General features: G+C 49.3%; 1 protein-coding gene across 3 annotated transcripts in view; it reads right to left on the reverse strand.

The window, feature by feature from the left end:
* MYO18B (myosin XVIIIB) overlaps positions 1 to 12,371 on the reverse strand; it is a 256,340-nt gene that overhangs the window by 97,516 nt on the left and 146,453 nt on the right. For all 3 annotated transcript variants that reach the window (XM_040463958.1, XM_040463959.1, XM_040463960.1), the window contains 2 exons: positions 8,307 to 8,411; positions 1,122 to 1,274 (listed from right to left, as the gene is read on the reverse strand). In XM_040463958.1, coding sequence (XP_040319892.1) covers positions 1,122 to 1,274; positions 8,307 to 8,411 — 258 coding nt within the window. The remainder of the gene's footprint in view (positions 1 to 1,121; positions 1,275 to 8,306; positions 8,412 to 12,371) is intronic.

Consider the following 12,371-nt stretch of genomic DNA (forward strand, 5'->3'; position numbering starts at 1 on the left):
ACGTGATAGAAGGCCAGAGAAGGAGAAAGAACAGAGGGCAACACTCTGAGAAGGTGAGGTGGTGAGGGCAGCAGGAAATGCCTTCCGTCTCTCCACACCTGGATTCAGCACATGCCATTTATTAGCAGGAAACGAGGGACTTCGAAGTGACACCAAATGCAAGGGCACCACACCCCCAGTGGGGCTCTCAGCTCCCCTGTGTGGTTTCCAGCTCACTCCCCCGCTCCCTGTCCCTGCATGGGTCAGGTAGCAAGTCCCGTGTCCCTGCTGTGATATTCCGCCTTGGGACCTCTCTCCCCGAGTCCGCCAACCTCCCCCCACCCCACCCCGCGGAATCTGAACACCTCACGCCTCTCGACAGCTGCCTCCATGGGCTGCGCTGTCTGCACTGGGCAGCGCCCAAGCCCGTCGTCCCATCTCCCCAGGTCCTTGGCTCCTGCCTGGTCTCACCTCCCATCTGCCTCCACTCCTCCCCGGGGGCAAGCCAGGGAGGGGTGGAGTCCCGAGTTCGAATCCTGGCTCTGACACTTTCTAGCTGCCTTGGGGGTGGGTCTCCTGCCCTCTTTGTCTCCCAGTCCCCTCCCTTGGAAAACGGGAGATGAGAATCCTGGAGACCTCGGTACAGAACTCGGTGCCCCATCCCATACAGAGTAAGCGCTCCATGGTGGGCGCTCCAGAAGGTGAGACGGCCAGAGATCCGCATCATTACAATTCTAACTGGCAAACGGCTATCGGTGGTGGTGGCGGCGGTTTAGGCTTTGCTTTGTCAGCACGACTGCCCGTTGTTTCATACCCAGCCTGGGTGGGCACCACCTGGCCACCACACATGCGCACGCGCGCTGCCCTCGGCCATTCTGCCACGGGCCCCTGATCTGCCCGTGCCCTCGGGCTGCCTTCTGCCTCCACCCTGAAGAAGGGAACTGGACTTCTCGGTCATTTGTAAACCCCTCCTTGTCACTTACAAGCCACCTCCATGTGGCATGCTCAGCCCCTCGGTGTCCCCCTTCTTCATGCAGGTCTGTGAAGGTCGGACGTCAGTGCAGTGGCCACCCCCATCCCCATGCCCTGGCTGGCTGCAGCACCCTCCCCAGCCTGGTCCGGAGGCGACCCACGACACCCACCTGGCTGTGCACTTTCTCCAGCTCCTCCTTGCTGACCGACGTCTTGCTATCCTCCATGCTCCCCAGAAGATGCTGCACGTCGGACAGTAGCGCGTGAGTCCTTTTGAGGTCCCTCCGGAGACGCTTCTCCACGTCAAAGTCCCGATGGCCGATCTGGAAGCCAAGGGAAGGCTCTCATGAGCTAAGATGGCAAAGCAGTGGCCAGGGTCCAAGTTCTCCGGAACCAGACTCCCTGGGTTTAAATCTTGCCTCTGCCTCTCCCACTGTGGGACCTTGGACAAGACCCTTCTCCTCCCCGAACCTCAGTTTCCACATCTGCAAAATGGGAACGACATCAACCGCGTGGGGCTGTCGTGGGAATTAGAAAGGTGTTTAGCCGAATGCCTAATAAGCTGTGCCCAAAGCTGCCCTCACAGCCCGTAAGGATCCAAAGTCACTATGTCTCGTGGTTGGCACCAAAGCCATCAATATGGCCTCTCCCCACCTTGCAAGAGCCTACAGGTCAAGGGAGGCCCTCTGGTGACAGAAGTGAGGACAGCAGTTTCCCTGCAGGGGCAGGGACTAGATAGGGCAGAACTCAGGAGCCCCTTAATGCTATTCATGTGGGTGGTACTTCTCTGAGTTTATGAAAATGCATTGAGCTGTACGGGAGGGGTCCGGTATGCTTCTCTGCCTATATGTTATGCTTCAGTAAATGGTGCTTAATATAGCTGTGCTGTTTTTGGAGATCTAAGTCAAGTTTTGCTGTCCCTCGAGCTGGTCCCCTCTGCCAGGTTGAGGCATGAGGTCATTTTCTGTAAAAAGTTGTTACCCAAGAAGTGAGCACGTTCCTTCCCCCAAATCCCTGAACTTGTAGGCCCTCTGAGCGGGCAGCTATCCAGTGGCCCCTGCAGAAGCCACGTTCCTGGACTCGGCACCAGGAGGGTGACAACTCCCAGCGGCCAACAAACGGAGAGAGGCACAGGGTTCCCCAGAGGACCGGCATGAAACAGCGACAGTCCACAGTCTCACATACAAACAGCGCCTACTGGAAAAACACTAGGGGAGCACCTCTGAAACTCTAGAAGAAATTAACAGCCCCTTGGGGTGCCTGGGTCGCTCCATCGGTTAAGCCTCCGACTCTTGGTTTCGGCTCACAGTTCATGAGTTCAAGCCCCATGCTGAGCTCTGCACTGCCTGTGCAGAGCCTGCTTGGGATTCTTTCTTTCTCCCTCTCTCTCTCTGCCCCTCCCCTGCTAGTGCTCTCTCTCTCTCTCTCTCTCTCAAAATAAATAATTAAAAAAAAGAAAAAGAAACTAACAGCTCCCTTCTCGGACTCTCCAGAGACCAGCGGAAAGAACACAGCACCATCTATCAGATGGGGAGTTTTCAAGAAAATGGGGTGTAGGTGTGTTTCAGCCGTGGGACCCAATTTCTACCCACCTGGATACCTGTGCCTCTCAACAACCATTTCCTGGGATGCTCAGAATGCCCCAGAATATTCTAGAAAGAAGGTGGGGTTGAGAATGGGGTGGCCCCGGTTTTAAACCCTGGCTCGCCATTTGCTGACATTGGGAAGGATGGCTGAATCATACGACCTCTCTGAACCCGAATCTCCTTGTCTGTAAAAATAAGGTGAAAAAAATAATCTCTACCCTCCATGTTGAGATAAGACAAGGATCAGGCATGATAATGGATCAGAAAGCACTTTGCATGCTGTCAAGTGCTTTACAAATATAAAGAATTATGAGTATTGTCTGATGACCTAGAATGCACTCCTCTAGATTAAGCATTACTATTTCTCGGCAACTAGCTTTGAATTCTTTGAAAAATGAGTTGGTTCTTCGAATATAGCCTCTTTGTTCTCAGATGTATTGCTTTGTTAAGTTTTAAATGCTAGTCTAATGTGTGTGTGTGTGTGTGTGTGTGTGTGTGTGTGTATGTTATATAATCTCACCTGCTGAGCTGAGATCAGGACGGGGCATTGTGCCAGGCCCTTTGTCACATGTTACTGCATCTAACTCCTGTGACAATCTCTTAAAAATAGATGTTATTATTATTGCCTTTATAAAATGCAGTAATAGCTTACGTTTAAAGGGAGCTTTCTAAGTGTCAGACCCGGTTCGAAACCCTTTAGGGAAATTAACACGTTTGGTCTTCATGAAGCATCTATGAGGTGTGTAGTATTAGGAGTCCCATTTGACAGATGATGAAGCTGATGCCTACAGAGGGGGAAGTAACCAGCCCAAGGTCACACAGCTATGAAATGGAAGTTTGGATAGGAATCCAGCTGTCCTGGCCAGAAAGGGGTAATTGTAAGGAAATGTACGATACAAGAGATGTGTTCTGCTTTTTAATTTAAGGGAAAGCGTGCTTGGGAGGAGCATCTCTCAGCTCAGGCTGGGAGGGGATCCGCAAGAGTCTTAGGTAAGTGGGAGCCAGGTGAGCTGTGGGAAGGGCATTTCAGGAAGAAGCCATGCCATGAGCAAAGACAGAGGGCTGAGAAAGTCTTGTATATCTGGTTCTGAGTGATTAGCATGAGGGTGTAAAACACGGAGGTGGGGCAGGGGGCCTGGGGCCAGGTCATGTCTTGTGAGCGGTGGGGACTCTTTAAGTATGTACCGTCTCGGGAAAATGGAGGTACAGCGGGTGAAACTGACATAGAGAGAGTAAGTGCTCTCCCCAAGGTCACGGAGTGGCTGTGCAGGACCCTGGGCAGCTCGCTATTAGAATGCAAGTCTCTAACCACTGCACGGCAGAGCCTAGGGGAACCCGAGTCCTGAATCACTAACTCGAGCCCAGGTTCATTACCATGATTGCATTCAAGCAGCATATTAGCATCTTTCTTATCTCTATGTCTGTTCTTGATCTTTATAGGTCCCAAGAGTATAAAGAGCATTCATTTGCCTGTGGAGCAGGTTGGCGTCAGGGACACTCCCTAATGCTGGCGCTGACCACGGCTCAGAGTCTATCAACTTACTGAAGACCCTGAAAATGCGACCACCCCATCTCCTTTGCAGAGGGGTCTTTGCAAACAAAACTTACAACAAAATCTCAGACCAAGTCACCCTCCTCTTCATAATGAATCGTTACAAGAGAGGAGGGCAAGAGAGAGAGAGAGAGAGAAAGCTCATTAGGTTAATGGGAAATAAATGTCATTCGGCAAGTTTGCATTCTGTAGCACAAAGATTCAAATTTGGATAAAGCTGGTGAATAATTAACCAATAAATCTAAATGATGTTTAGTGTTGTTTTGGGAAACTATATTCAAACCTCAACTGTTTCAACATTTATCATAACGCCAAATTGTCTGGGGCTGTTGTTAAATGTCTGTTGTTGGGACACCTGGGTGGCTCAGTCGGTTAAGCATTCGACTTCGGCTCAGGTCATGGTCTCACAGTTCGTGAGTTCGAGCCCCGCATCGGGCTCTCTGCTGTCAGCGCAGAGCCCAATTCAGATCCTCTGTCCCCCTCTCTCTCTACCCCTCCCCTGCTCACTCTTTCTCTCTCTCAAAAATAGATAAACATTTGAAAAGAATGTCTGTTGACAAAGATCCCTGAGTCCTTTAAAATGCAATCTGTAAATGCCATTGGGGATAATGGAAGCCACTTTACAGAGGGGAAATTGAGACTAGGAGAGAGAATGAATAACATTCTAAAAAAAATCAATGTGGTCAACAAAAGTATGATTCTAATTAACTGGATATTTATCATTTTTTTGGACCGTCATCATTTTTAACTATTTTAATGTTAATGTATTTTTGAGAGAGAGAGAGAGAGAGAGAGAGAGAGAGCATGAGCAGGGGAGGGGCAGAGAAAGAGGGGGACACAGAATCTGAAGCAGGCTTCAGGCTCTGAGCTGTCAGCACAGAGCCTGATGCAGGGCTCGAACTCATAAGCTCTGAGATCATGACCTGAGCTGAAGTTGGACGCTTGACTGACTGAGCCACCCAGGCACCCCTGGACCTTAATCATTTTTAAGCAGCATAGCACTAGGTTTCAAAAATACAGGGCTTTCAAATAATATGGATCCCATTTCAAACCCACTTAGGCCACTAACAAGCTATATGATCTTGGGAAATTTCCTTTAGCTTTTAAGCCTCACTTCTATCATTTATAAGAAGGAACTAATAATACTTATCCCACAGCATTGTTGTAAAAATCAAATACCGTACGTTAGAAAAAATTATGACTAGTTATCTACCACAAGAATAGAAATATGGTTTGTAGCTTTAGAACAAACATTAGAACAAAAGGGATCATAGAAAACATTACCAATGTATCCAAGAGCAGGAAAAGGATATAAGAAGAAGCAAAGAGGGGCACCTGGGGGGCTCAGTCGGTTAAGCATCCGACTTCAGCTCAGGTCATGATCTCATGGTTCAGGAGTTAAAATACCACGTCAGGCTCTGTGCTGACAGCTCAGAACCTGGACCATGCTTTGGATTCTGTGTGTCTCTCTCTCTCTCTCTCTCTGCCCTCCCCCACTCTGCCCTGCCTCTCTCTCTCTCTCTCTCTCTCTCTCTCTCTCTATCAAAAATAAACAGACATTTAAAAATTTTTTTCAAAAAGAAGAAGCAATGAAGGGGACAAAAAGCCAACAAATGTTAAACACAAAATAGGAGAATAGAAGTAACTTCATATATATTAGTTATTCCAATAGATGTAAATGAATTAGATTCTCGTATAAAAAGTTTGAGACTAAAAACACTGAAAACAAAACACATTCACATACACATTTGGAAAGGGTGAACCTGAAGGGATGAAAAAAAAAAGGTCTTGCAGGCTAACTAAAAGAAATCAAGCAAAATAACATAAGGCAAAACCCATTGATTGAGGAAAGAGGGACCATTTAATAATCAAAACAATCTGCTAAGGAAAGAAAACAATAATAAGCTGAGATGCACCTAAAAACATAATCTCAAAATATATGCATACCCTGGAGAAACTCTTGCCCATGTGCACAGCAAGACAGATATAAGACTAGCCACTGAAGTTTTGTGTCTTTGTATGAAAACAACTACATACCCACCAGCAGAAGAACAGAATTAAAAATAAAAAGAATATGGGGTAGCACTTAAGATAAATGAATTAGAGCTACATGGATCATCATAGACTGATCTCATAAAAGAAGGCAACAAAGTAAAATGCAAAATCATATGTACTGTGTGTGGTTAACTTTTTTAAAAAAAATTTATTGTCTATTTATTAGTCAGAGAGAGAGAGAGAGAGAGAGAGAGAGAGAGAGAGAGAGAATGAGCGGGGGAGGGGCAGAGAAAGAGGGAGACACAGATTCTGAAGCAGGCTCCAGTCTCTGAGCTGGCAGCACAGAGCCCGACGTGGGGCTCAAACCCACGAATCACAAGATCACGACCTGAGCCAACTGAGCCACCCAGGCGCCCCTGTGGTTAAGTTTAAATACACATACAGTGGAATTCTACATTCCAGCCTCAGGATGATGGTTTCCTCTGGGAGGCAAGGAAGAAGGAAGGTGGGAGGGGCGGGACTTTGGGAATGGAAACCAAGGGGCCACCAGCTGTTTTTGGCGTGGGTTTCCTGTCCTTAAAAATATCTGAATGTAATACAGCAAAATTTTAATTTATGTGAACCGTGGGTGCTTGGTGCATGAGCATGAGTTCTATTATTCATTCTACTTTTTTCCATGTGTTTGGCAAGTGTCTTAATAAAACGTTAAAGATTACCAAATGTGATCATTTATTTAGAGGTCCCAGCGTGGTGACTCACACAAAATTAGCATTTTATTCATCTCAAATCACCTTCCCTTTGCACAGAAAATGTTTCATTTCAGCAATATCTATAAAAATCTTTCCTTCCTGGTTTACCTACTTTGTCAGCTCCGGTGGACCCTGCTGAATAGAACGCCGCCTTCTCCCGGCAATTTCCCACTCTCGTTCTAGAATCAAATACTAGGCTGCGCACTCTGGCACTGATGCTAACGAAAGAGTAACCCCGATGGCTCTGCACTCAATGGCCCCAGTTTGCTCGGCTGAGAAACTAGAAAATGCAGAGAAGGACGATGATGAAGCTTTCCTGTTGCCTCCTTCAGCTCCCCACCCGGATGCTCAAGCTGTGGTGATCCTGCGCTAGGATTCACTCATTTAATCAATTTTTTAAAAATACCCAACGAGCTCCTATTTGTCTAAGGCCTGGATGCCCTAGTGGGCCATTTGGAGACCGGCCCGCATTCCTTCGTGAACAGAAAGGGAAACTCTGGTGATTGACGGCGAGAGCATCGCTAATTAAAAGGCAATGAATGCGTATTAAGCAAATCCATTAAAACCCACTCCTGTGATACTTTCAAAGACATCATAGAAGCCACAGGCATCCCCCTCCAATGCTGAGGTTTCACGCAGCAGCGGTACAAACAGGAAGATGCTTCCCAGCTGGGAAATCAGGGAGCTGGTGCAGGGCCCCTGCCTGCTTTGTTTACAGCTGTGGTTTTCCGACTTGGTGCTCAAGGGACATTTGGTAAGGTGTATAGACATTTCCGGTTGTCACAAGGGAGGGGGGATGGGAGGCTGCCATCATTCAGCAGGTGGAGGCCAAGGGATGCTGCTCCACATCCTACGACGCGCGAGACAGCCTCACCTGCGACAAAGGCTGATATGGCTTGAAACGTCCACAGCGCTACAGCCGAGAACCTTGATGTCCAACTGTGGCAACATGCGCACAAGGCTCTGCCTTTCAGTAGCGGTTAATCAGCTCACCCAAAGCCAGGCAGACAGAAGTGGCCCAGCTAGGGTTTAAAGCTACATTTGCCCGACTCGGAGCCTGCCGCCTCTGGCAAAAGTCTCGTCCTCACGAGGCCGGCTGTGAACACAGTGACCGTTCTCGTTCACCCCACTGAAGCAAGGGCTGCCTCCCCCGTCTCCCCGACAGCCTGCTGAAGGCAAGGCCACCTCGTCTGTCACTTCTGGTCGGCCCACTCCATGTATTCTCATGGTTCTTCCAAGAACTCTGCTGCGTGTGGACCCCAGAAGGTGTCCTTTGAAGAGCCGGTGAGTGTGGACAGGGCCTGAACTGATAGGCAAGAGGGCGCTTGGGAGGATCGGGGGAGGCTGGCTGAAATGACTAGGGTCTGGCTTTTCCTGAAGACCCTGCCCCTGAATCCACCTCTCTAATAGGGCCCGGAGGGCAGGGAATGTGTTGCCTCAAACACGTTTTGTTTGCGGGTGTTTCCCCCTTACCTGATCGCAGAGGGTTCCAATCAAGCCTTCCAAATCCTGCTTCTCATGAAGGGCTATCTGCTTCTCCTCGTATTCTTGTTCCAGCTGCATTTCCAGCTGGCGGAGCTGTGGACACAAAGGGCGGATACGCACATGGGATAAATGAGCTCCATCCAGACCAAGCTCACGAGGCAGGGACCCCCTCCCGGAGGAGGGGAGGAATGTCAAGTGCACGGCCGCCGTCCGGCTCCACAAAGGCTGCCCTGGCCATCAGGAGGGCGCGTCCCTGTCAGAGAACCCAGGAGCCTAGAAGCTTGGGAGCCTGACAGTTATGGGGTGAGCTGGCCGCTTATGGGAAACCCCCTGCCACTTGATGTGAAGCCCTTACCCCCAGTTCCCTGCCCACTCCTTAACAGGTGCTTCCTCCTATGCCACGATCTTGCTCGAATGTTCGCAGATCTCGGCATTCGGACTTTTCAGGCCTCTGTACATTATGTCTGATGTATTGAAATGTATCCACCTTCTTTATCAAATAGGCTGGGAATCCGTTCTTGTAAAAAGAAGTTTGGACTACAAGCTCGTGTCTCTCCAAACTTCCTATGTTGAAATCCTAACGCCCTGGTGCAGTGCTCGTTGAAGACGTGGCCTTTGGGAGAGAATTAGGTTTAGACCAAGGTCATGAAGGCGGAGCCCCCGTGCTGGGATTGGTGCCCTTTATAAGGAAAGACAGCAGAGGAGTGCCTGGCTGGCTCAGTCGGTTAAGCGTCTGACTTCGGCTCAGGTCATGATCTCACAGCTCTCGAGTTCGAGCCCCGCGTCGGCTCTCTGCTGTCAGCTCAGAGCCCACCTCGGATCCTCTGTCCCCCTCTCACTGTCCCTCCCCCACTAGCGCACGCGTGCTCTCCCTCAAAAATAAATAAATAAACATTAAAAAAATAAGAAGAGACTTCAGAGAGCCTGCTTCCTCTCCCTCCACCGAGTGAGGACACGGCAAGAAGACCGTTGTCCCATTGTCCGTAAACCCGGAAGAGGATCCTCCCCTGACGCCCAATCTGCTGTCACCTTGATCTTGGACTTCCCAACCTCCAGAACCGTGACAAGTAAATCTTGTTGTCAGCCCTTGGTCTATGGTATTCTGTTATACTAGTCCAAATGGACTAAGACATCTGGCTGCAAGCAACTCATTCAATTTACAGTTGGCTCTGACTTCCCTAATCCCCCCGCAAAGGCAGGTGCTCCCCGCCGAAGTGAATACCCCACGGCAACCGCTCTGCACACCTTCTTCCCTACCAGCCTCTGTCCTACATGTCGTCTCACCCTTCCCTTCGTCCTTCGTGGACAGGGTCCACGCTGTCAGTGACCCTACTTCACAGCTGGGTAAACGGAGTCAGAGAGAAGCTGTGAGGCGCGTGCTCCTAAGTCAGTTGCTGCTGAGAGCAGTTAGTGTTCTATCTTCTGGCCCCAGCTTTTCTGCCACCCCAGACAGCCATCAGCTTTCCCACGTGGGTCGCTAAAACGATTGATTTCCTGCCACGGTGAGAGAGACAGAGCAGGCCCTACACGTGAAGTCCATGTGAGTGCCTGTCATAAGGATAAAAACACCTTTCTCTGACCTCACCATCTCCCTTTATAAATCTATCCACGGAAAAGCCTCAGGAGGGTCTGGGTCACATCTCCGCCTCACTGGGGCCCTGGGTCAGGGCACCCGTGATGCTTTGCGACACTTTTAGAATGCGCCAGAAATTGTGCAACCTTCACCTGAGGGCGCATGGGAAGGGACTGAGGGTTTCCATCTCCTGACCCACGGAGGGGAAAAAGCACTGATTGATGGTCACTTAAGTAGAAAGCAAGTTCATTTCAGAACTGTCTTTTACCAGTGAGAGAAACAAGGCACTCTGTTTGTATCTGCTTGTAGAGGGAAGACAGGCAAAGCTAAAACTCATTTTGAAAAATTCATATTTGAAAAATACACAAAAGAGGGGCACCAGGGTGGCTCAGTCGGTTGGGCCTCCAACTTTGGCTCAGGTCATGATCTCGCAACCCGTGGGTTCGAGCTCCTGCATCAGGCCGTGTGGTGACAGCTCAGAGCCTGGAACCTGCTTCTGATTCTGTGTCTCTCTCTGCCCCTCCCCTACCTGTGCTCTGTATCTCTCTATCTCAAGAATAAATAAGCATTACATTTTTTTAAATTTTAATAAAAAATAAAGAAAAAAGAAAAATACACAAAATAATAAGAACTGTATATCAAGCAAGGCCGAGTTTCCTGGAGTGTGCTCTGTAGGATGCTTCCCCTTGGCGTTCACAAGTGTGATGGGTATGTAGGTGGAGGACAGAGGAAAGTCCACGCCAGAATCACTGAGTATATCATTTCTTCAGTGCAAGACTTATCAGAGCCTTTGGCAAGTTCATGTGCAGGAAGCTCTAATGGAGGCAGCAGCATTGCCCAAGGCTTCCTTCTATCAATGCTTCCTAAAATGGCCTTCCACGGTCCAAATGTTTGCAAAAGAAAAAAAAATTCAAATCTAGTATTTTGGTTAAGAGACTGGGCTTTGGCATGAGACAGGTCCTAGCTTGGCTACTTCCCGGCTGGGTAACTTCGGGCAACGCACTTCACCTTCGTGAACTCTGGTTTCCTCATCTGCAAACCAGGACAATCGATGTTACAGAGCCCTTCAGAGGGGCAAAGAAGTGGGGCATAAAGAACCCAGCCTGGCGTGTGGCACCCACTGGGTGTTCAAAGACTCCCATCCGTTTCTCCCAGATATGTGGATCATGGAGAAGGAGGAAAAACTGGTCCCTCAATGCGAACCCCCAGCACTTTCCAGTTTACAGGGTACTTCTCATTCTTTTGTCTCTTCTTCACAATAGCACAGGAAGGTAGAACATTTTCTATCGTTGCTCTGATTTTATAGATGAGAAAACTGAGTCTCAGGGAGGTTATGGGACATCGAGGTCCGGAGGAGTCCAAAATCATTGGACTCTTTCCAGCCCTGGGGAGTTCGGGAAGGAATGCACTTGGCTCCTCGAGATGTGAACCCCCAGAGGGACTGAGCTTTCATGAGACCCACAAAAAGCGTATTTGGAGACAAAGACAGGCAGCAGATACAGTAACATCACCCACTGGGGGTGAAGAATGGGCTCAGTTCTCAAACACCCCCCTGGAGTAAGGTCAGGGCACCACGGCGGTCAGATCCGCCCAAGGATGTGCTCAGCTAGCCTCCCGTCTCCTGCCAAAGCTCTGCCAATCACCGAGGCGCCCTTTAGCCCTGCCCCGGGCGATGCTCTTAGCTGTGAGCTCTGTGGGATGCCAAGTCCCCACCTCCTGCTTCTCTTGGATGGATTCATCACACCCGGGAGCAAGTCAACCACCTGGCTGGTTCACCGGCTCCTCCAAAGGGCCACTGCCTAGCAATCCACACTCACCAGTATTGCTTGTTAAGAGTCCATTACAAGGATTACATTACCAAATCATGCAACACTTCCCCATCTGAGATCTCCCTGAGCCTTCACGGTGACCCTACAAGCAGCCATATTCTCCTGTTTTACAGATGAGAACAGTGACGCTTCCTAGCAAGGTTACAGGGTTTCTCCAATGCCCCACACTCGGTAGTTGATGACGTTGGGACTTGACCCAAGCCTCCATGACTCCAAGGAAAGCAGCGACATTGGCTTTCTTGTGCGTCTTATAAACTGGCCTTGAGTGACCAGCACCGGATACAGAGCAAGGAGTCAAGGAATAGCGTGGATTTTAGTAATAGTTGAAGCTTTTAAATCACTTTCCTAAGATGGCAGAGTTGTTAAGGTGGAAAAGCAAAGATCCAGACAAAGAGTCTGCAAATTCCAACACCCACACCCTCAAGCCCTACAGTCTGGACGTCTCCGTAGACAGACCGCCCTGGGAGCTAATAGCAGGAGTCCCGCAGCGAGAAAACCTATTAACTGAGCCATACCCCACAGCTTTCCAGCCACTCCACTGAAAGGACTCCTCTTACATTCACGTCAGTCAATGCACCTGTAAGGGTGTGTATCTCAGCACTGGTTATAATAACAGAAGATCTGAAAATCCTGAATGCCCAGCCACAGGAG

Source organism: Herpailurus yagouaroundi, unplaced genomic scaffold (genome assembly GCF_014898765.1).
Source record: "Herpailurus yagouaroundi ecotype Mexico unplaced genomic scaffold, PumYag 428, whole genome shotgun sequence".
Taxonomy (NCBI): Eukaryota; Metazoa; Chordata; class Mammalia; order Carnivora; family Felidae; genus Herpailurus; species Herpailurus yagouaroundi.